Source organism: Microtus pennsylvanicus, chromosome 1 (genome assembly GCF_037038515.1).
Source record: "Microtus pennsylvanicus isolate mMicPen1 chromosome 1, mMicPen1.hap1, whole genome shotgun sequence".
Taxonomy (NCBI): domain Eukaryota; kingdom Metazoa; phylum Chordata; class Mammalia; order Rodentia; family Cricetidae; genus Microtus; species Microtus pennsylvanicus.
In genome coordinates this window covers 147,903,322-147,929,204 of record NC_134579.1, presented here as the reverse complement: position 1 = coordinate 147,929,204, position 25,883 = coordinate 147,903,322, and the positions used below count along the sequence as shown (strand labels likewise).

Sequence of the window (25,883 nt, the reverse complement as noted above, 5' to 3'; positions counted from 1 at the left end):
GGAAGAAGTTAAGAAAGAAATTAAAGTATTCCTTGAACTTAATGAAAATAAAGAGAAAACATACTCAAACCTATGGGACACAATGAAAGCAGTGATAAGAGGAAAGTTCATAGCACTAAGTGCCCACTTAAAGAAAACGGAGAAAGCATACATTGGGGACTTAACAGCCCATCTGAAAGCTCTAGAAAAAAAAAAGAAGCAGACGTGCCCAGGAGGAGTAGAAGCCTGGAAATAATCAAACTGAGGGTTGAAATCAACAAAATAGAAACACAGAAAACAATCCAAAGAATCAATGAAACAAAACGTTGGTTCTTGGAGAAAATCAACAAGATTGACAAACCCTATCCAAACTAATTAAACAACAGAGAAAGAACATGCAAATAAATAAGATCAGAAATGAAAAGGGGGAAATAACCACAAACACAGAGGAAATTCAGAGAATCATTAGATCTTACTACAAAAGCCTATATGCCACAAAACTGGAAAATGCAAAAGAAATAGACATTATTTTAGATAAGTACCATATACTAAAGCTAAACCAGGAACAGTTGAACGATCTAAATAGACCTGTTATTCGTGAAGAATTAGAAACTGTTATCAAAAACTCTCCCTTCCAAAAAAAGCCCAGGACCAGATGGTTTCAATGCAGAATTCTACCAGAACTTCCAAGAAGAGCTAATACCTATACTCCTTAATGTATTTCACAATATAGAAACAGAAGAGTCATTGCCAAATTCCTTTTATGAAGCTACAGTTACCCTGATACCAAAACCACACAAAGACCCAACCAAGAAAGAGAATTACAGGCCTATCTCACTCATGAATATCGACGCAAAAATTCTCATTAAAATACTGGCAAACCAAATCCAAGAACACATTAGAAAAATTATCCATTTTGATCAAGTAGGCTTCATCCCAGAGATGCAGGGCTGGTTCAACATACACAAATCTATCAATGTAATCCACCATATAAATAAACTGAAAGAAAAAAAAACATATAATCATATCATTAGATGCTGAAAAAGCGTTCGACAAAATTCAACACCCCTTTATGATAAAGGTCTTGGAGAGATTAGGGATACAAGAGTCCTACCTAAATATAATAAAAGCTATTTACAACAAGCCGACAGCTAACATTAAATTAAATGGAGAAAAACTCAAAGCCATCCCACTAAAATCAGGAACACGACAAGGATGTCCACTCTCTCCATACCTCTTCAATATAGTGCTTGAAGTTCTAGCAATAGCAATAAGAAAACATAAGGGGATCAAGGGGATTTGTATTGGAAAGGAAGAACTTAGGCTTTCGTTATTTGCAGATGATATGATAGTATACATAAGTGACCCCAAAAACAAAGCAAAGGACACTGTCACTAAGACAAATAGGCAACCTACTCACTGTGAGAAGATCTTCACCAACCCTGCAACAGACAAAGGTCTGATCTCCAAAATATATAAAAACTCAAGAAACTAGACTTTAAAATCCTAAATAATCCAATTAAAAAATGGGGCACTGAACTGAACAGAGAATTCTCAACAGAAGAATTTCAAATGACTAAAAGACATTTAAGGTCATGCTCGACCTCCTTAGCGATCAGGGAAATACAAATCAAAACAACTTTGAGATACCGTCTTACACCTGTCAGAATGGCTAAAATCAAAAACACCAAAGATAGCCTTTGCTGGAGAGGATGTAGAGTAAGGGGAACACTCATCCATTGCTGGTGGGAATGAAAACTTGTGCAACCACTTTGGAAATCAGTGTGGTGGTTTCTCAGGAAATTCGGGATCAACCTACCCCAGGATCCAGCAATACACTATGTTCATAGCAGCATTATTTGTAATAGCCAGAACCTGGAAACAACCTAGGTGCCCCTCAATGGAAGAATGGGTGGAATATATACGCATTACAGTACTACTCAGCGGCAAAAAAATAAATAAAAATGACATTTAGAATTTTGCATGCAAATGGATGGAAATAGAGAGTAGGTAACCCAGACCCAAAAAGATAAATATCGTATATACTCACTCATTAGTTGATTCTAGCCGTAAATAAAGGACATTGAGCCTATAATTCATGATCCTAGAAAAGCTAAATAGGAAGGTATACCCCCACAAAAAACATGTAGTTATCCTCCTGGATAATGGAAGTATACAAGATCTAGGCAAAAATTGAGAGCTTGGGGTTGGAGGTGGGATGGGGGTAAGGTGAGATGGGGAGAGATAAGTGAGAAGGGGAGGATGGGGAGAGCTTGGAGGAATGGGACAGTTGGGATGGAGGAGGAGTGGATATAGGAGCAGGGAAGTATATAGCTCAATTAAGGGAGCCATTTGATGGTTGGCAAGAGACTGGACTCTAAAGAGGTTCCCAGGTATTTAAGGATATGTCTCCAGCTTGTTCCTGAGCAGCTCAAGAGAAGGCTCCTGAACTGGCCCTATACTATAGTCACTCTGATGACTATCTTGCTTATCACCATAGAACCTTCATCTGGTGATGGATTGAGATAGAGACAGAGACCCACACTGGAGCACTGGACTGAGCTCCCAAGGTCAGAGAGGAGCAGAAGGAGAGAGAACATGAGCTAAGAAGTCAGGGCCGCAAGGTGTGTGCCCATCCACTGTAACGGTGGGGCCAATCTAATGGGAACTCACCAAGGCCAGCTGCACTGGGACTGATGGAGCATTTGATCAAATTGGACTCTCTGAATGTGGCTGACATGAAGGGCTGACTGATAAGCCAAGGACAAAGACACTGGATTTTGATTCTACTCCATGTACTGGCTTTGTAGGAACCTAGTCTGTTTGGATCCTCAAATTCCAAGACCTGGATGGAGGAGGGAAAACATTGGACTTCCCACAGGGCAGGGAATCCTGACTGCTCTGTGGACTAGATAAGGAGGAGGAGGGGGAGTTGGGGAGGGGGAGGGAAATGGGCAGAGGGGAGGAGGTAAAAATTTGAAATAATAATAATAAAAGGAAAAAAGATTCAGAAAACAAATTAGGAAAGAACAAACTCTACACACTAGTTCTCTGACTCAACATGGAATGTATGGCATATGCATGAACACACAGAGAGAGAGACAGAGAAACAGAGAGAGAGTCTTAAATATAAAATAGATATATTCAAGTACAGAGACAAATTCCAAACTTATTTTAACAGATAAATATAATTCTCAAACACAAACATAATCCCCGTATGATGTCAAAAATAGACTCAAAACAATGGCTCAGCCTTTAGCATATAAAAACCTTCATTACATCACCAGGTTCCTCACTCAATGGTCAGAGGTGAGAACTGACTTCTGAAACTCACCCTCTCACCACAACATTGTGTTTTGACTATTGCATAACAAAAAGCATTGATGGAAACAGCACACCAATCTATCAATCAATAAATATATAAATTACAATCAAATAAATAAAAACATGCAATACATCATTTCACTGATATTTCAGCTCACACTTATTTCATTTCCACTTTCAATACTTTGAACTTTTCTTAGAAATCAGAATATAAAGAAACTCTGTAATTAAGGACTATTGTTTTAATACAAGCTTTATTGAGACATAATTAAAAAGTATACAATTAATCCATTTACATTAATGAATATTTTATGTGTGGGAACACACATAAAATCCCAACACTCATGATCCTGAAGAGGGGGATTGCTACAAGTTTAAAACCAGCCTGGTTGATATGGAAAGAACTTGTTCCAAATAAATATTTTAAAAAACAAGGAGATGACAATTGAGTTGTCTTTAGATTATTGATAAAGTCTGACAACCTTTCCAAATCATTTTTTTAATTAAACATGGTGTGCAGTACGGGCACATGAGTGCAGGTGCACACAGTGACCAGAGGAATTGAGTCCCATGGAGCTGGAATCACAGGTAGCTGTCTGCTGCCTGACATGGACTCTGGCAACCAGGCAGGGTCCTCTGGAGGAGTGAGTGCTCTGAACCACTGAGCCACCTCTCCAGCCCCACCTAATAAATCTGAGACCTTCAACTCCCCAGAAATAAAAGCTGCACCATTTAGGCTACATTCCTCACCTCCAAACTCCCCTCAAAAAGTAGTTTCCCCTCAAGAAACCATTAGTTTAATATGTCTTTATGAGATTGCTTCTTCATGTATTAGAATATGAAAATATACTATTTCCTTTATCTACCTTCCTTAACTCAGCATAACATTCTGGGAACTTAACCATATAATAAGCACTGTTTTATTTCATTTTATTATTTATTTCTTATTGCCACATACGTTCCAGTGATGAGCAAGTCATGCAAAACATTCATATACTGATGAATATTAAGATTGTTTGAAGTCTTACTAAAGTAATAATATTTCCCTGAAGGTTAATTTACAATCTTGGCAGACACATGTTTATTTTCATGCATACATATATTTAAGAGTGAGATTGTAAATCACATGCTAAGTCTGCTAAGGACCTGCCAGTGAAGAGATCAATGCACACTACTGAAGCTCTCGGAACAAAGAGAGACCAGTGATCTTCCTGTCAGTTCCTCACACCCTCAGAAACCCTTCACATTCTCATCACCTCATCACGCTTTTCACATTCTTGCATATGGAGGACTGTGTGTGCTTCGGGTGGCAAGAGGAAATCACAGAACAAATTAGTGAAATCAGCCCTCTCCTTCCAACATGTGGGTCCTGAGTATCAAATTCAGGTTGTCAGGCTTGGCAAGCATTTTGACCACTGAGCCATGTTGCCTTCTCCCATTTATAAACTTTCTTAATTGTGATAAATGTTAGCAGTATAATGGAGAGAGAGTAGAAAATAACATCGATGTGTCTAGTATCAAATCGAGAGTCAGGAGTGTTTTGTTCTGAGTGTCTCACTCATACTTTGATCGTTCCTTTAAATACCTTTGGATCCACACAGAAACAGTGAGCTAAAATCACAGTTGGTCCTAGTGGGCCCCCCTCAAGGACTAGGTCGTGAATCCTTGTGGTGCAGACCTGGGGAGACACATTCTCTGGAGCATCTTACTCTGCCTATTTTGCTGTGACTGGTGGCCTTGTTCCTCTCTGGTCTCAGCAGGATGATGTAACACTTGGGGATGAAGATGCCACCCAGAAGGCCAGCAGTGGAGGCCAGGATGGAGAAGATCTCTACAGCCACAGTGGACTTGCCCCGGGCACTGTGGTACAGGGGCAGGAACGCTATCCAGACACTGCAAAAGAGCAGCATGCTGAAGGCCAGGAACTTAGTCTCGTTGAAGACATCTGGCAGGCCCCTGGCCAGAAAAGCCACAGAGAAGGTACCCCCTGCCAGGAACCCCAAGTAGCCCAGCACACAGAAGAAGATGGTGCCAGAGCCCTCCTGGCACTGGATGACAATGTGCTGGGGCTCCGAGACCATATCCCTGTCTGGGAATGGTGGGGAGGTGGCCAGCCAGACCCCACAAAGAACAACCTGCATGAAGGAAGCAATGAGGACCACTGAGGTGGAAGCACCAGGGCTCAGGCACACCTGGATCCTGGCCCCTGGCCTGGTGACCCTGAAGGCCAGGACCACTGTGAGAGTCTTGGCCAGAACAGAGGAGACGGCCACCGTGAACACCACAGCAAAGGTTGTCTGACGCAGGAGACACGTGGGGACACTGGGGCGGCCAAGGAACAGCAAGGCACACAGGGCACAGAGGGAAAGGGAGATCAGCAGGAAGTAGCTGAGGGTTCTGTTGTTGGCCCTGACCACGGGCGTGTCCCTGTGCTTCAGGAACACTCCCAGAACCAGGACAGCCAGACCAGCCAGGAAGAGTGCCACCAAAGCCAGCATGAATCCCAGAGGTTCCTCAAAGGCCAGGAAGATCTCTGTCCTGGGCAGGCAGCGGTCTCTGGTGTGGCTCGAGTACTGTTCCTTGGGGCACAGGAGACATCTCTTCATGTCTACGGGAGACACAGACACCATTTCTGCAACACTGTGCCAACTGCACCAGCTCAATAGGATGCACCCCAAGCACTCCCTGCCCTTACAGCCTTTCCATCAAGTCATGGATTTATGAATTATTCTTGGTGACCAGGGCTGGGATGGGTGATATTAGAGGCAGAGGCACAAAGGGAAATGCTGCACGTTCTGTGTCTGTTTTATGTGAGGGTTTTTGTTTCTGTCCTCAGTGTCTCATGGAACTCAGGCTGAGTGACAGAGGGTGGATATGAACTCCAAAGCCTCTTTCCTCAACCTCTTAAGTGCTGTGATTATACACCTGCACCACTCTACCTAACCTATGCTTGTGTGTGCAGGTTTGTTTGTGCACCCATGTTTATAAGTGGATGCACATGCTTGTCAAGACCAGACATTTAACATGCGATATAATTCCTCAATCTTCCCCCTTATTTTGCTAACTAAACTTATTTATATATTTTGTGTGCATATGTATGTTTAGGGCTCATGCATGCAGTGGTTTACACGTAGTAGTAAACAAAACTTTCATGAATTTGTTGCAATTTAATTTCTACAATTTAATTTCCAGGGACTGAAATTATACTGTCAGGTTTGGCAGTGAATACTTTAATTGAAGGGCCATGTAAACAGTCTCCACAGCTTCTTCTTTTATAATGACCTCTTTTTTTACTTATTGAGAGTTTTGTCTGTACATATTTATTGAAATCATATGCATGTCTGGAGTGTGCAGAAGTCAAAAGAAAGCAACAGTTTCCCTATAACTGGAGCTGCCTTGGTTGTGACCGACCATGTTGTGTTTCTGTCTGTTGAACTACCTCTCTAGGCCCCTTTTCAACTTAATTTTTAAGACAGGGTGTCTTATTCAGCCTGGAGATCACTTAGTTGACTACACTCTCAGGCCACAATGCACAAAGACCCTCCTGTCTCTGCCCCATGGGTGCTGAGATTAAAGGTCTCTTGTGTGAGTTCTTAACAGTTCATTTCATTGAAACAGTACCAGTAATTGGTCAAATTAACAAATGTTTTACACTGCGCTGTGTCCCCAAAACTCATTTGTTGAAATCCTGCACCTAAGCACCTCAAAATGAGATATATTTCTCGTGGGTAAACTGGAGATGAGTAACAAAGGTTAAATGAGGTCTCCAGGTTAAATTAGGTAGACACTAACTCCAACAGTGCAGTTATTCTACTAAGAAGGTGGAGCTGGAGCTGGGGGTGGTTGCACATGACTTTAATCTCATGATTTAATTTTAGGGGCAGAGGCAGGTAGACTTCTACTAGTTCAGGGAAAGACTGATAAATGTAGTGACTTCCAAGTCAGCCAGGGCTGCAAGCAGAGACAGTGACTCAAAACCAAACAACAAGCCAAAAGAAAACACACACACACACTCACAAATAAACACATACACACTCACACAAACACAAACACACATAACAACAATGAAATGAGAGCACCCAGTGAGGATATTCTCTTTCAAGGCCTCAAACAACACCAACTTTGGTGAAAACTTGGCTTTGCTTTCCAACTTTCAGAATTGTAAAGGAATAACTTCTGTAGCTGAAATAGTAGGGAATGTGGTGGTCCATTGCCACAAAATTTCTGGGATAAATCCCACTAATACAAAGCAAAGAGAAAGTCACAAAAGGACATCCACCATGCTACTCCAGTTATAGGAGATTTGAAAAGCAACTGAAATCATCAGTGTTAGCAAAAGCCAGCGTTCTGACTACACGACCACTAGAAGCTTGTGGAAGCAGTTTATGCCTGTTTCTTGATCAGGGGTCAAGGATGTGCAGTGTTTGATAGAGGAAAATTCTTCTGCATTATAGTTATGGGTAGCATGCTTGTCTTTTAGGATAAAGCATTTACCTAACAATATCTATTAGCAGATCTCTGGCTGGTGTTCCACGAGACAGCAAGGACTGCACGGTGTTTTGGAGGATGGGTGTGGGGGTTTGACTTAGAATAGCCCTAAAGTCTCATATATTTAAATGATTTCATCCTACCTTATAGCTGTTGGAGATGGATAGGGATGTGGAGCATTGTGGGATGAGGGGTGTCACTGTGGGTAGTCTTTGAAAGTTCAAACTCACACACCTGGCCCAATCTCCACCTCACTGCCTGCCTACTGCCTGTAGATGAGAATGGAAACCCTCAGCTACTGCCTGGCTCCATGCATCCTGCCATGATGGATACGAACTAAGTAAGCCCCCAGTTAAAGCCTTTTCGTTTAGAAGCTGCCTTGGTCATGGTGTCTCTTCAGAGCAGTGTGATGGTAACTAAGACAATGGAGAAATACAGGAGATTCAAAATTCCCTTTGGACCCTCAGATTCCAGATCCACATGCCCTTACCTTTTTTGTCTGCAAACTGTCCCTCGGGGCAGGGACTACAATCAAAACAGCATTGGGGAGCTCCCAGCCTGGGCACTTGGCTGAACCCTGGAAGGCAGCTTTCACTGCAGACAGAGGTGGGCACCTAGTAACAGTGAGAATAATGTTACTGTTGACTTTTAGGGATACAAATGCTTGACCTCACCCTAAGAACCCGAACAGGAGAGTTCCCTCTCAGCCCACTAGATGAGAAGCCTTTCAGAAAACATGTCGACCCGAGCAGATGCCAGACTGGAAAGGTGCCTTTGAGTGTAATAAACAAAGAGCTACATGTGATTTACTTGGATAAGGGATTAAATACATAGCTAAAAAGTTTGATGTGTTGTCTTTCCAGTCTCTCTGGGGCTCCTGCATCAACAATTGAAGATATGGGTGCAGGAGAAAAAGCACCTAGGTTAAAACTACAGACTGTTCTTCCAGAAGATCAGGGTTCAATTCCCAGAACAAATATAGCAGCTCACACTTTAACTCCAGTTTCAAAAGATCCACTCTCCTCCTCTTGCCTGCACAGACACCAGTACACAAATATAGGTGCAGGGAAACATGCATACATGCAAAATAAAATATAAACAATAATTGTGGGTATTGGCAGTCATTACAAAAGTCCATATACCCTGGGCATGATTTTCTCGATGCCTTCAGATTTCTTCTTATTCTGAAACTACAGTCAGGCCTGTGGCTACATCATGGACTCCATTTCTAACTCAAAACATGTTGTCATCTCTCTTCCTTTTCTCTGTCTCCCTCTGTGAAGCTGTTGAGATTTACAGTTTGACTGCCCTGGTGTGATTCACTTAAACTCTCATAACAAAGTATTGTCCAACCTCAGTAAGCAGAATTGCGGTTACTGACTCCGTGAATACACACACACACACACACACACACACACACACACACACACACAGAGAGAGAGAGAGAGAGAGAGAGAGAGAGAGAGAGAGAGAGAGAGAGAGACTCTCACACATTCACAGCACACTCAGTGGGCCTCTCATTTACCTGGGACCTGTCAAGGATGACTCAGTTTATCTTAGCATAGCTCTACCTCCAGGCAAGGATTTTGAAGAAGGAAGTGTGGGGTGCTGACCCTTTCCAGATCAAGACCATTGAAAAGTTCTTCAAAGGAATCATGAAAACACATAGTATGTGTCTTTCTTTCATGCTTGGGAAATCCAAGAATGGGAATCTCATTCTCATGTGGAAAACCTTACGGCCACCATTGACCAGAACAAAGTTAGACAAAGTTGCAGAGGAGGGGACTCTTTCTTCACTGGCACAGGACAGGAAGCTGAGGCATTTCTATGTACCAGACTCCACACACAGACATAACTAACACAGCACTGTTTGTAACTTTGTCAATAAATAACAGGGTTTGAATCTCAAATGTTTCTCAACGTCTCTTGTGTTGGACCACTGGTCACCTGACAGTGGGTATGTAAAGAATGATTGAATATTGATGCTATAGTAGTTTCAATGTAATTGGCCACAATACGCTCATACGGAGAGGCACTATGGGGGATTTGACTTAGTTACAAGAAGTGTGTCATTTGGCCAATAGCCAGACAATATAATTCCAAGCAACAAATCCAAGCAGAGATACAAGGAGGAAAAAAAAGGCAAAGTCAGAGGGATGCCATCCCGTCGCCAAAGGAAAAAGATGACTGAGCATCACTGGTAAACCACACCCATGTGGCAATACACAGATTAATAAAAATGGGTTCATTTAATTTGCAATAGCTTGTTAGTAAAAGACCAAACAGATTGTAATTAAAAAAAAGAATCTGTCATTGTGGGTTTGGATTTGGGGTATCATATATGCTCAGTTCACCTCTTGTAGCCTACGGGCCAAGATTTAGGACTTTCAGTTCCTTCTCCAGGACCATGTCTGTCTGCATGCCACCATGTTGCACCAAGATGATAATGAATCAATCTCTGAAAATGTAAGCCACCACAATGAAATGCTTTTCCTTTCAAGGAAATGTTGGGGTCATAGTATCTCTTCATAGCAATAGAAACCTTAACTAAGACAGAAGTTTGTTCCTGAAAATTGGGTATTGAAGTGATAGGCCTGATAATGCTTCTGTTTCAATAAACATGGACCATGGGACAGTAGATTAGAAAAGCAATAGGAAATTTTAAGTGATGCTTAATGCTACTATTGCTGTACTACTAGGAGCATGGAAGACTAAGGGGCTGAGTGTGATTAGATTAACTGTTGGCCGGGCTCAAGAAGTTTCAGAAGTAAAGAATATTAATGTATTGCCTAGAGATTTTTCTTGGGATATTTATGTGAAGAGTGTGGCTGCTGTTTGCACTAGTCCACAGAGTCTGCCTGAGGCTAAATTGAAGAGTTTTGGATTATTTCATTGGCAGTAAAAATAAAATCTCAAAACAGCGTAATATAGACCCTGTCATGTGGCTATTAGTATTAACTCTAATGAAAATTTCTAATGAAAAGAAGCAAGCTGAGCAAGGAAAAATACAAAATGTAAAATTTGAAGAGAAAAGGAATATCATGACCTGGCATAGAGCTAAATCCTGTGTTCAACGTGATAAACAGATTAAAAAAATGGAATAAAGTGAAAGTGACACAGTTCACTTCCTGTGCCTACAGGTCAAGATGTAGAACTCTCGGCTCCTTTCTCCAGCATGATATCTGCCTATATGCCACCATGATCCATAAGAATGATTATGGACTAAATAAACCTCTGAAAATGTAAGCCACCTCATTAAATGCTTTTCCTTTATAAGAGGTGCCTGGTTGTGGTGTCTCTTGACACAAATAGAAACCCTAAGCAAGAGAATGTTTCTGGCATGATCAATGGATTAATTCCTCAATGGATTCGCAATCTGATAAATTAGTATACCTATTAGAAATAGAACATATGACTAGGTTTGGGGTAGTGGGACATGGAGGCTATGCACTGGTAAGATGTAACTTGTTTACCTGTCTAATCTATCAAGATCCCTACCACCTTCCTGAGTCCCATGCACTCATCAGCAATCTCTCCCACCACACATGTCTGCTGCCCTGCATGACACACTGCCTCAATCACACACATCCAAAGCAATTGTTACAACTGACCCTGAATCCCTAAAATCATGAGATGATTAAAACTTTTCCTCACTTAAAACTGTTCTCAAGTATTTGTCATTTTGGCTGAAATAAACTAACACAGTAAGTAAACTGATGGTCTATGGAACGGTAGTTAACGGAGTGTATCTCTATCTTCCTCCTCTCAGAGCAGGTTCTGAACACAGACACTGAGTATATTTCCAAGGGAGCACCAACTACAGATTCTCATTGTATTTGTACATCTTGTATGTTAAAACCTTCCCCCATTTCCATAAGTATGGGTGGTGTAAATGTGTGTATGTGCCATCGTAAACCTATGTGGACTCGTGTTCATGTATGGACAAGCACATGTGGAGGCCCAAAGTTAATGCTGTAAATCATCCTCAATTGCTTTTCCACGATGTTGAGGCAGAGGCTCAAAGGAAAACGCAGAGTTCACTGATACGGCTAGTATTACTGGTCAGGTTTCCATCTTCCAAGGATGAAATTACAGGTGAGACCCACGGCCCACTCAGCATGTACAAGTGTTCTGCAGATCCAAAGTCTGGTTCTTTATAATGCATACAAAACAACTTGACCACTGAGCAATCTCCCTACCCCATCTTTTAAATTTTCCTTTTTGCTGGTGAATCAATATCATTCAGAGAAAGATCTCTAATGAGATAAACAGTATAGCCAGTTATAACTGACTGACCCAATCAGAGCCACCTCAACTTCATGCACAGTAGTAACGAATTCCCCTGGACTTGGAATTTCCCTTTAACACACTAGGAGAGGAGTCATCTCTGCATTCAGGAAACTCACTTGAATTTCCTCCTTCAAATGGACCATCATTTTGTTTCCCGAAGAGACTTGAGGGTCTATCATTCCTACATGGACCAAGCGGAATACACACTTAGGGGTCTTCTGCGCTTGGAAAATGTCAAATTTTTTCACCAAATCTCCATTGGCATCAAATATAATTTCACTTCCATCAGGAGTCTTGAAGTGCACATTCCTAAGAGCTTGAAGCAGCTGAGGAAAGAAGGGAGACATTGTAGACCAGCCAGGGGCAGTCTGGAGTCTTGTCCAAACCACATTCCATTTACCTCTGCAGTGAGACAGAGTCACTTCAATCCACCATTGGGCATAAGGAAGATAAAATATGTGTGATATATTCAGGAACTCACAAATATGTTTCTCTCTCGGGGAGGGGCAGTGTGTGGTGTGTCTGTTTATGTGTCTGTGTAGATAACACAAGCATTGTGGCTAACACAGATAAGAATAATGGGCTAATGTAAGTTATAAGAGTTAATAAGAAGCCTGAGCGAATGGGACAATCAGTTTGTAGTTAATGTAGAATTCTGTGTGATTTCTTTGCAACTTAACGATTGTGAGAACTGGGCAGGACAGAAACTCAGACAATGAGTGGTGCCCAATGTGTGAACAACTGCATCCACATAAAGCCTGAAAGAGCACAGGAAGTAATTCTAGACATAAAATAATAGAGTTAATCATGTCTTACTGATAGCAGGATTTTTTAAGGTAGGCTCTGCTTGCTAAGAGGCAAGAGCTCTCATTTAAGAGAGGCTTCCTGACTCAGCTTTAGATACAAAAGCTTGCAGCTCTTTAAAGAGGTCCTGACATGGAACACTTAAATGGTGCTGCTGAAAAGCTGACCGCATGCTTTCTGTTGGTGGCAGGAACCTTGAAACACCACAGAGTCTTGGCTATAAACATGGCTACAGCCAGTAAATCCGCCATGAGGCTGGAATCTCATAAAGCTAAGGAATGGGCTGGATCCAGCCATCAAAGCCATGGCTTCAATCCTACCCATATTGCTTAGCAAATTGAAGACTCATGTGGTCAGAAAAAGAGAGAGAGAGAGATACAGAGATTCAAAGAAGAAAAAAACCTTTAAATGGTTTACAGTGTGTTAAAATGTATGCAGGCTTGGAAAAAAGGTTAAAGTCCTTAAAATAAAAAAGAAAGAAAGAGTACGTGGGTATGGTGGTACATACCTTTAATCCCAACACTTGGGAGACAGAGGCAGGCAGACCTCTGTGAGTTCAAGGCATGGTTACATATGCCTTTAATCCCAAAGCTTGGGAGGCAGAGGCAGACACATCTCTGTGAATTCAAGGTGTGGTATCACACACCTTTGATACAAGCACTTGGGAGGGAGAGGAAAGTGGATCTCTGTGAGTTCAAGGACAGCCTGATCTAGATTGAGACTTTCAGGACAGTCAAAGGTACACAGAGAACCTGTCTCAAAAAGCAAAATATTAAAAATAAAGATAAAAGAAATAGAGGTTATAATAAAGCCATATAAAGATGAAAAATACACAGAGTCTGGATACTGTATGTTATTATGCTCTCTTTGAATTGTTTGAATGCTGAGGAAGGAGCAACAGCTACTAAAAGATATTTGCTTGTAAATGTTACTGAATTAATCCAAGATAGGTATTTTGAAAACACCTTTACTTAAAAACTGAAGGCAAAATGTATGTTACTTTGGAGAAGAGATTTTGCTTTTGTTTCCACAGGAAATGAGAAGATGAGGATTCATTCTGAGTTAAGAAAAATCAGCTTTGATCAAGAAATGTCACCTGAGATATCTCCAGTAGGAACAGATGGCACAGATGTCTGAGTTCAACATCCAGAACAGATTCAAGACTTCTCCTTGAGATGATCAAGACTCACAGGATATTCTAGTCAGGACTCGATCATAATACTAAATTGTCTTTAGGTCCCCATAAGATTATCAGCACCACCCACCAGCAGGACGTAGCCTGGAAAACTACACCCACATTCCAAAAATAAAGGACTATGGATGTCCTTTGGTTTTTTTTTAAAACAGAGAGAGAGAAGTGGTAAGGGACAATTGTCTATATTCTGTCAATGATGTGTTAAATAAGAACTGATTGACCAGTAGCCAGGCAGGAAGTATAGTCATGACAACCAGACAGGAAATAGAGGCAGATCAAGGAGAACAGGAGAATTCTGGGAGGAGGGAAACTCCCCCTGGAGTCCTGTCCAGCACAGAAGAAACAAGATGTGACTACGCCTCTGAAAAAGGTACTGAGCCATATGGCTAACACAGATAAGAATAATGGGCTATTATAATTTATAAATGTTAATAAGAAGCCTGAGCTAATTGGCCAAACAGTTTATAGTTAATGTGATTTCTTTGGGACTTAATGATTGTGAGGACCGGACCAGACAGGAATTCAGACAACAACTCACTTCCCTTCACCTGTTCATTCTCATTCTACTTTATCTCCTCATCATGAAGTACACACAGACAGCTTGACACTTACATGTATTAATTTTGTAATGAAATCTTCCTTTGTAGTCCAAGTTGGTCTCAACATTCTGTGTGCTAGTATGAGAAACATGGGCCTCAAAACCTGACCTACTGCAAATTTGAATCTCTCACCCCAGTCAAACGACAAAAATTATCACTGTTCCTCCTGTTTACAACCATATGTATGTTCACCAGGCACACACTATATACTCAGGTTATCTGAGTGATGGTAATGAAAACACACCTCCTCCTTGGCCACCGTTCCCATTGTTTACCTCATCAGTGAGCAACATGTCTTCCGGGGATCCTCTTATATATTTTGAACTAAGATACCCTGAGCAACTACAAAAAAATGGGTGGATAGATAGATAGATAGATAGATAGATAGATAGATAGATAGATAGATAGATAGATAGATGATAGATAGGGATGAGGTGGATGATGAATAGGTGGATGCATGGATGGATCGATGGATCAATGGATTGATGGAAATACAAAGAGACAGGCAGGTGGACAGATAGATAGACAAAGACTCAGGTAAAAATGACCAACATACATTACACATGTATGAAATTATCAATAATATTTAAATAGAATAATAAGTAAGGGCTTTGGATATGGCTCAGTGATTAAAACACTTGTCATAAGCCTGAGGATCAGACTTCAAAACACAGAACCCACCTAAATTTCAGGTGGATGTGTCAGTCATTCTCTAATTACATTCTCAGAATGTGGAGACAGGAGATGCATGAAAAAGCTGACTACTGAGACTAGCCACATCAGCAAGTTCTGGAATTGAGTAAGAAACCATGCCGCAAAAAATAAGATGGAAGAATGATTGAAAGGTGATTCCTTGTCATCCTCAGATATTCCCACAACTATGTACAAGTGAGTGCACATCCCACCCACTTGTGCCTGCATGCCCACAAACCTGTGCCCATATACATGTCCCATACACCAAAAAATGAAAAATAAATGGCATTTGATATCTGGTTGAAATTCTGATTTGGAGCACATCTATATTAAAAGTCATCCACTGTTTATCAAAGCTTAAATTTGCAGTATTAAAAACTCTATGATGTGGGATGCCCTTCTGTATGCATTGAATATGTATTGATTTTATTGGTTGATGAATAAAGCTACTTTGGCCTATGGCCAGGCAGAATATAGTCAGTCAGAAAACCCAAGCTAAATACAGGAAAAAAAGAAGGAAGAATGCAGACAGATGCTAGCAGCTGACAAAGCAGCAAGATGTGAAGTAACAAGCCACAAACTCATGGTAAAATATAAAATAATAGATATGGGTTAATTTAAAAGGAAGAGCTAGTTAATAATAAGGTTAAGCTAATAGATCAAACTTTTAAAATTAATATAAGCCTCTGAGTGTTTATTCAGGAACTGCTGGACAGGAAAGAAAACACTTACATATTTACTGTTATGTAAAATACTGATTTTACTAGGCATCCTGTTTGGGTTAAATCAGGCGACCAACAGGAACTGGACTGTTCTGAGATCCCACACATGGCAGGGATTCCTTGGCCACTGTTCCTTCTAAGAAGTCTCTCAGTAGCAAGTATGAAACATCCTTGCTAAAGCATACAGTCAGCTGCACCTCTATAGCTTAGTCAGAGGCAATGTCCTCTTCCTCAAACATCCTGCACTCACCCACTGCACACGTCTCTCTCACCTGCCAGGGCTTGAAGTCCTGGGAGTCTGTACTTTTCCCATCCTGCTGTCCACTGGTTATCATGTCTTGCAGGGCATGGGCAATGCTGTAGACAGCTGTGTAAGCAACATCAATTTTACTCACTTCTGGGAAAGGATACTGCTTGTTTATCAGACTCTCATTCCCTGAGCACAGCTGGACACCCTCTGTCACTGTGCTGCTCTGGTGGGGCCATGTGCAATCAAAGGTGAACTCCCAAAACTTTTTTATAAACATGTCTTCTGGAGTCTGGCTGGGGCGTAGATTAGCAAGGAACTCTGGGAAGCCAGTAGCCCTGCTGCTGTAATACCGAAGGCCAAATGTGCAGAACAATACTTGGGAAATGCCTGGAGTAGACAGGGCAAGTGCCATGTGCGTAGTTTCCTTGCTGACCCAGACCTGCCCTGAGACAGGAACACCAAGTAGGCCATGAAGAATGAGCTGGAAATTGGAATTACTTAGGAAAACCAGAACAACCCTGGCTGTGCATTTCTGCATCTTCTTGACGATCTCTCCAATCTTCTCCATGGACTCTTGGGAAGGGACATGGAGGGCGAACTCAATGCACACACCAGCTGAAATCAGTTCCTGAATGGCCAGAGAGCTGGCCTGCTCTCCAAAGTCATCATCATGGGCCAGAATGATCACCCAGGACCACTGAAAGTGAATGATGAGCTGTGTCACTGCACGGCAAGATGTGAGGTCACTAGTCACAGTCCGAAGGAAAGATGGGAACTGGATCTTGTCACTAAGGGTGGGTAGTGAGGATGAGTAACTGATCTGTCAAAGAAAAATCAGACAATAGAGGGTGAATGAGACTGGGAATTATGCATAGGCTGATGATCTGGTTTGAAGGTGGGAAGGAGGGGACTAGAGACATGGCTCAGCAGTTCAGAGCCCTTGTTCTTCTTGTAGAAGACCCAAGTTCAAGTCCTAGCACACACCAGGTGGCTCACATCTCGCTACAACTCCAGATCCAGGAAATCTGATACCCTTTTCTGGCTTTCTCCTACAACTGTGGCATAGACCCACATATATAAACATACACATGAATATATATTAATTTTAAAACACAAATAATTTTTAAGAAAGGACTTGAGCATCCTGTATTGTGATGGTCCTACAAGCAGTTGTAGCCTCTCACTGGCTGCTCATCCCAGACACAGCCCTTTGGCTTCTGGAATGAAGCTCAAAACTTCAATGAATGAAGCCTTACCTGCTCTCCTATCAGTATCTGTCCTTTACCTACATCCTCATATTTGGTTTCTGCACCTCAGTTAGGATTAGTGTGACTCTCTGGTTAGCACACAGCTGTGATGCTGTTCTTTTTCATTATCGTGTGTGTGTGTGTGTGTGTGTGTGTGTTGTCTGACAGTACATGTGTGGAAGTCAGTGAACAAATTGTGGGAACTAGTTCTCTTTCACCACATGGGTTCCAGGGGTTCAAACTGAAGTGGTCAGGCTTCGTTAGCATCTTTACACCATTAGCCATCTTGCTGTCCCTAGTAGGAACCAATGGGTCCCAGGTAGAACCAACAGGCACAAACAATGATCAGCTCTTATCACACCACCACTGTGAGTCTTTCCAGCTTCCAGACAAATAGGAGCCTGATTTGTCAAGTTGTTGAGGAAGAGGTGATACCATGTTTTCAAAAGAGAGATTTCTAGAAGATGTGATAACTGGGGATCAGTGTCTGTGTTTCTTTTGAGGGACACATAATGTGGCTTCTCAGCATCGGGGTATGAGTGCAAAACCTTCTCCTGCCACTACAATATGTAGAAAAGACTTATTGTCTCAACACTGAGGCACTAAGTGGTTCATATTTGTAACATGGACAGGGGCCTGCTTGTTGTTGGGCTTTTTGTCCCTCCTGGTACCCCACAACTATTGAGCCCCAAAGAAAATCACACAAAGTTCTCCATAAATTATAAGCTGATTGGCCCATTAGCTCTAGCCTCTCACTGGCTAACTCTCTCATCTTGATTAACCCATTTTTCTGATCTATGTTAGCCATGTGGCTCAGTACCTATTTCAGTGAGGCAGATCACATCCTGCTGCTTCGGTGGTCTGTGCAGGAGTGAGAGGAATCAACTTCCTCCTTCCAAGAATTCTCCTGTTCTCATTACATCATTTCTACTTCCTGTCTGGTTTTCCCACCTATATTTCCTGCCTGGCCAATCAGCATTTATTTATAACATGATTAACAGAATACAGACAATTCTCCCTCACCACTTCCGCCACTTTAAAAAAAAACAAACAAACAAAGGAAAATATCCACAGTCCATTTTGGGGGAATGTGGGCATAGTAATCCAGACTACTTCCAGCTGGTTGGGGGTGTTGATAATCTTATGGAGACCTAAAGAAAATTTAGAGTTATGATCAAGTCCTGACTGAAGTATCCTGTGAGTCTTGATCATCTCAGGCTACAGTCTTGAACCTGTTCTGGATGAAGAACTCAAACATCTGGGCCATCAATTCCTATCAGAGATTTCTCAGGTGGTCTTCCTTGATCAAAGCAGATTTTTCTTAACTCTGAATAAATCCAGAGCCTCTCATTTTCTGTGGAAACAAAAGTAAAATCTCTTCTCCAAAGTAACATACCTTTTGACTTCAACTGTGAAATCAAGGTACTTTCAAAATACCTATCTTGGATAAATTCTACAGCATTTATAAGCAAATATCTTTTAGTAGCTGTTGAACCTTCCTCAGCATTTAAAGAATTTAAAGAAAGCAAAATAGCATACAGTATCAAGATTCTCTGTGTTTTTTTCCATCTTTATGTGGCTTTATTTTAACCTCTACTTCTTTTATTTTTACTGTTACTTTTTGAGACATGCTCTCTGTATATCTTTGTATTGAAATAACTCTGTAGACCAGGCTGTCCTTAAACTCTCAGAGATCCCTCTGTCTCTGCCTCCCAGGCATTGGGATTAAAGGTGTGTCCTGCCACACCTTGAAGTCACAGAAGTCAATCTACCTCTGCCTCCCAAGTGTTGGGATTAATGGTGTGTACCACCACACCCAACTATTCTTTCTTTCATTTTTTTAACTTTAAGAAATTTAACCTTTAGCTTACATATAGTTTTAACAAACTGTAAACCATTTAGAGACTTTTTTGTCTTTGAATCTCTCTTTACTGTATATGTCTCTCTTTTTCTGACCACATGAGTCTTTAAATTACTGAGCAATATGAATAGGATGAAAGCCGTGGCTTTGCCGGCTAGATCCAGCCCATTCATTAGATTTCCAGCCTCATGGTGGAGGTACCGGCTGTAGCCATTTTTATTGCCACCACTCTATGGTACTTCAAGGTCCCTACCAGCAAGCAAGCTGCAACATTCTGCTCACAGACTACACTCAGTCGGACTGCCTGCCTGAGTCAGAGTTTGCCCTGGCAGGACAGCCCAGAAAGCCAGCATTTTACAATGGCAAAGCTTTTTACCTGCTGTGGCTGAAAACCGAAAAACATGCATTCAGCTTTTCATCAACACTGTTTAAGTGTTTCATGGCAAAACCTCTTAAAAGAGCTGCAGGGTTTTGCAGCTAAAGCTGAGTCAGGAAGCCTCTCTTAGATGAGAGTGCCTGCTTGCCTCTAACAAGCAGAGCAGACCAAAGAAATTGCTGCTACAAATAAAACATGCTTTATTCTATTCTTTCCCAAGCTTTCCCAGGCTTTTTGTGGATGCAGTTATCCACGTTGGTCAGCCATTTTTAGATGGAGCGGTAGGCTGTGTTCCTGCCGCCTGGCTTCTGGCTGCCTGGCTAGCTTATGCCCCGAAATAACAACACATAAACTATAATCATATAAACACTGCCTGGTCCATTATATCTAGCCTCTTCTTGGCTAAGTCTCATATCTTGCTTTAACCCATATTTAGTAATCAGTGTAGCACCACAATGGTGACTTACCAGAAAGATTTTAACCTGTGTCTGTCTTGGAGAGGAGTGACATGGTGTCTGAGCTCACTTCCCTTCTTCCCAGCATTCTGTTCTGTCTACTCCACCCACCTAAGGTCTGGCCTATCAAATGGGCCAAGGCAGTCTCTTTATTAAACAATGAAATCAACAGAGTGACATATGACCTTCCCACATCACATATGCAGGGATAAGGCTGACTTAGTCTCATTCAGGTAGTCATGACAGCATAACCAAAAGTATAGGAACATAAAAAAAAAAACCCTATAGTCAAATATTCCCAGAAACAGTATGCATGAGAGCTGCAAAGAGGAAGCAACTGTGGTAGTGATGGCTCACTGGTGTGAGAGAAACATGTGACAAGGGGCAATGTTAGGGAGGAAGAGTTGACTTAGGCTCATGGTTTGGGAAAATACAATCCATGGGGTGGTGTACACATGGCAGATGCTCAATGGAAGCAGATGAGGTCCTGGTATAACAGGAAGCAGAGAATATACAGTAAATGGGACCACCAATTTTAGCCTGAATCCCTACCTCCTCCAGTGGCTCTCCTAATAAAGGTTTAAAAACCTTCTAAGAAAGGCCCAGGCCTGGGGGATAAGTCTACAAACACATGAGAGTATTTCATATTCAGAGGTAAAGGAACTGATAAAAGGATAAACAATTCATGGCCTTTCCATACAAAAGATTATAAGTATTCTCAAGGAGAGAAATGTTGGCACTTGCTACAACATGGAAGAACCTTAAGGCATGTTCAGTGAAAGAAGCCAGGCCAGACACCTACCTATAGTGTGAATCCAGTCATGTAAAATGAACAGAAAAACCAAATCCACAGACACAGAAGTTAGGTTAGAGGTTGCTTCAGATTAGGAATGATGGGATGTGGAGCCAATGGGCTTGCTTGAAGGAGGTGTCTCTTTGCAGGAAAAAGAACATGTTCCAAATCACCTATGGTAATCATGCTAAGATATAAGTCACTAAATCATTCAACTTAAATAGATAAATTATCCTGAAGTCACCTCTTCAAAACTATAAGCTGAGAGGTTTGCTATATATGGCCACCCTGTGGGAATGACAATAATGGATACATTGATGGGAAAATCCATGAGGTAGAAGAGACCAATGGCATGAGCTCAATTTTCTAGACGCAAATCTAAGCTCTACTAGCTACAACCAGGTGAGATGACTGATAAGCTATGTTTTTTATTTTCTTCATTGTTTCTCTGTTTTCTCAGTGAGCTGGGGAGATGTCTCCAGAGGTAAGGGTGTTTATCACCAAGTCTTGAAAATGTCATTTACTTCCCAGAACCAACGTAGAGGGAAAGATCTGACATCCAAAAGGTGTCTTCGAACATGCAGATGGAAACAATGGCACTGGTCTTCAGTATACACACAAACACCCACAAATAATAATAATTAATAATAATAATAATAAACATTGTAGAGATGATTCAGTGGTTAACAGTATTAACTATTTCAGTAACTACTATTTCAGTGAACTGAGTTTCAATTCCCAGCACCCATGTGGCACTGATAAAACATCTGTAATGCCATTCTAGGGTATTCCATGTCCTCCTCTGATTTTCATGGTTATGAGGCACACATGGAATACATGTGTGCATATAAATATATATACATGCATATATACACACATATGTGTGTATAAAGTTTACATATATACATACATGTATATGTACATGTGTATATATACATGAAGGAAAAATACTCATACACACAACATAAAAATAAGTAAATATTTAAAAATATTTCTTAAATACAAAAGATATTTTTTCAGTTTCCTGGTCAATGAGAGGGGTGCCAGTTCTCTCTAAACTGTCTTTATCTGTATATGGAGGAGAACCATGTTGGACATGGAGAATACTTGCAGGGAGCTTGGCTCCACACCAGAGCTGCTCACTCCTGTAGTCATCACCATCAGTTTCTCTATCATCATTAAGGGACTGCACTACATTCATGAAGGAAGAAGAATTGAACAACTCACCTGGGGAAACTTGTACAGCCCCAGAAGTCTGGCCATGGAGACAGACAGGGATGATCGTGTGTCCCCAACCAGAGCAGCCTGAGGAGAGCCATGCTGACATGTATAGTTGGGAATGGGCTCCTCCTGCCTCGAGAGAAAGCTCATTGTCTCGTGGAGGGCTGCATGTACTGAGTCTGCAGAGTTTCGAATGGAGAAGCCCAGAGTCAAATTGGGCAACAAGTGAGCACTCCTATTAATCTCCTCAATGGCAAAGACGAAACTCTGGGCCACCCGGTAGCCCCACTTGGAAACGCTGAGGGAAAGAGAAGCCCACATTTATCCCTCATGATGGGGTAAACTGAACATGAATAAACACAGGGACTCGAGAGATACAGGTAGAACAACATCTCCACAGGTATTTCTACATAGATGTGCCGAGGAGCACAGTTCAGAATACTCAAAGGGGAGCCAGAGCGAATGTGGAGCCAGTAATCAGAGGGGACAGTTTCAGAAGACAGAATGGATAACTGAAGATCTATTGAATTAGCTGGGTGTGGTGGCACACTTCTTTAATCCCAGCACTCTGGAGGTAGAGCGAAATCCAGGTACCAAGAACTAGCTACATAGATAGAGACCTGTCTCATGCAAACAAGCAAAAAAGTTATTGCACAGTACGCTTGGTTAGAATTAACAGTAACTAACATCTATTTCAGAATTGCTCATAGTAAGTGCCAGAAGACAGAGAGAAGAGATGTGAAATGTTCTCTTTGGTACATGATTTAGACATTGCAGACATATGAGCCATCCAGAAGCCATTCATGCATGGGCAAATTCCTTCTGTGACCCTAAAATTCCCTGCTGAACTATTGGCAGAGGATGTATTCTGGGGGAAAGGCACTCATTGTTGTCAGTCATGTTCCCAACAGGTGAACCCACAAACTTCAGTACACAGTTCCAGACCTGCAGACACAGACAGTCCTTGGTTAAATCGGAGGGTCACAGCTGGGTGGGGTGGTGCATGCCTTTAAACCCAGAAGCGGGGAGGCCCAGGCAAGAAAATCTTTATGCGTCTGAGGCTAGCCTAGACTACAGACTGAGTTCTACAACTGTTACTGCTACACAGAGAAAAACTATAAAAAAAAAAAACAGAAAAATGGAGTTTGAGGTCAGCCTAGTCTACAGAACAACTTCCAGAATAGTCAAGCTTAGGCAGTGAAGGACAGAAACCTGGGGAAGATGTAATTGAACATGAGCACCCATACTTCAGTCCAGTAAAAAGAAGACAGAAAGATAGAAAGAGGTGATGTAAAAGGAGAGCAACAGAGCTACTGCATGGATATACAGAGAAAGATGGTGGCCATCTAGCTAGGACTCTGAGAATCAACCCCTATCCAAGGATTCACACAACCTTGTAAAGCTGCTTCTGGGTTTCAGAGACTCCCATTCCACATCCAACACTTACTCTGAAGTCAGCAGTCCAGATGGTGGGACAGTGAAGTCAGACAGGGTTCCAATAGAGAAATAAAAGATGGGGAAGCTGCCTCCCACAATTACATCCCCAGGACGGTCAAAGTGAGGCCTCTGCCTTGACAACAGCCAGGCTCTTGGTGCAGAAAGAGCAGACACAGAGACACAGCCAAAGACAATAGGAAAGAGAATACACAGCCACATGCCTGGTGGGTACAAGGCATTCAGTGACAGGACAGACTCATATGGATCAGTAGCTTGCAGTGAAGAAGGCTTTTATATGGGAGGATGCTCTCAGTCAGGGACCTAAGGCTAAGACCACCCTGGGAATTCTAGGTTTGCAGGCTGTAAGGAAAATATTGATCACGACATGATGGAGGTGGATGACCACTAAATCCCAGAGTCATTAAAAGTTTTATTCCCTTCTCCTGGGTCTTCTTATGCTCTTTGCATCAAAGGTCACAGTTCTGGGCATCATTTGTTGACTGCAGGAAAGGCAATAATGGGTCTGATTGTCTCCTGAGGGACTTGCAAGCCCAGGAGCAGCTGTGCTCAGGACAATGTTTGGTAGAGAAACCCCAGGTGAGTACAAGAACAAAACAGCCCAGAAGCTGAAGTCAGATATTTAGCACACTGTTCACACTATATAGTCCCTGAATACACGCCCCCATGTATCTCCCCTGTGTTGATCCACTATATTCTGGGTGGTTTTGCTGTTCCTTAAGGAATTTTCAGAAAAGTTTATCTAGGACAATTTGGAAATACACACAACCAAACACCAGAAAGCAATACCCATGTCTTTGTAGAGCCATTACTCATCTTCCCAAGGTACTGAGACTTTTTTCTATGATTTGAAAACAGATTTCAAGGTTGCCATGGTGGTGTTCAGGTAAATTCACTTGATACACAAGCCTGATGGCCTGTGTGTGATACCAAAAATCAGCATGAAGTTAGAAGGAGACCCCACCCAATCCTTCAAAACCTGCAAGCTACAAGTCCCACTCCACCCTAAACACTTCTATCCCCAGTGACCTCAGAGGAATTATTAAACACAGGCTCCAACTACAGAGCAAAATCCTAGAGGAACGCAGATGAACAAGGTGTGACTGCACAAAGTGGACAAAGAGAGCAAATCGAGAAAGCAGACAAATAGAATGAGCCAAGAGAGATCTCAGCAGCTCACTGAAACACAGACAGTGACAGTACAGAGTAATGTCAGAACAGTTCTCAAAGACACAGACAGCAACGGCAAGGATGGGACTAAAAGACAAAACATTGCCAGCACCAGGTAGAGGAAGAAATGATGTGGGAGTGTCATATATCAATCTGTTGATTTCTTTGGCTAAACAATAAAGAAACTGCTAGGCCCATTTGATAGGCCCACCCTTAGGTGGGTGGAGTAAACAGAACAGAATGCTGGGAGGAAGAGGAAGTGAGGTCAGACTCGACAGCTCTCCTCCGGAGCAGACGCCTCAGGAGAGACGCCATGCTACCTGCTCCAGGGAAGACGCACGCTATGAAGCTCTGACCCAGGATGGACTTAGGCTAGAATCTTCCTGGTAAGCGCACCTAGGGGCGCTACACAGATGATTAGAAATGGGCCAGAGCAGTGTTTAAAAGAATACAGTGTCCGTGTAATTATTTCGGGGCATAAGCTAGCCGGGCGAGCCAGGCGGCTGGGGATTTGGGGACGTAGTCCCGCCGCCGCTCCCTATTACTACAAAGAAATGGGTAGATGTCAATGGAAAGCAACCTTTTGGAAGTCAGTGTAGCAGTTTCTCAGGAAATTGGGAGTCAACCTACCTCAGGATCCAGCAATACTACTCTTGGGAATATACCCAAGAAATGCCCTATCATACTACAAAAGCATTGAAACATGAGGGCTGGGCTCGTTTGGGTTTCTTTTTTTCTCCATCAGTATTGATTTTTAAACCTTGCTGGATATAGTAGTCTGTACTTGCATTCCTGGTCCTGGTAATACCAGGAACCAATATCATACAACAGGAAGATTTGATTATCCTAACCGAGAAGACATAGAATAAAATGATTTGAAATGTAAATTTATGGGAATGATGGAGATCTTCAAAGAGGAAATGAAAAATTCCCTTAAATAAATGGAGAAAAAAAAACAAAC

At 41.9% G+C, this 25,883-nt stretch overlaps 1 protein-coding gene across 1 annotated transcript; it reads right to left on the bottom strand.

Annotated features, from left to right (window-relative positions):
- Window positions 1-4,924: 4,924 nt before the first annotated feature.
- On the bottom strand, window positions 4,925-23,953 carry LOC142842080 (vomeronasal type-2 receptor 26-like). The gene is given in 7 exon segments (XM_075959037.1): window positions 4,925-5,042; window positions 5,045-5,911; window positions 8,282-8,405; window positions 12,162-12,407; window positions 16,367-17,164; window positions 22,304-22,595; window positions 23,745-23,953. Coding segments are annotated over 7 exon segments (2,625 nt in total). The 3' UTR covers window positions 4,925-4,953.
- Between the last annotated feature and the right edge of the window lie 1,930 nt (window positions 23,954-25,883).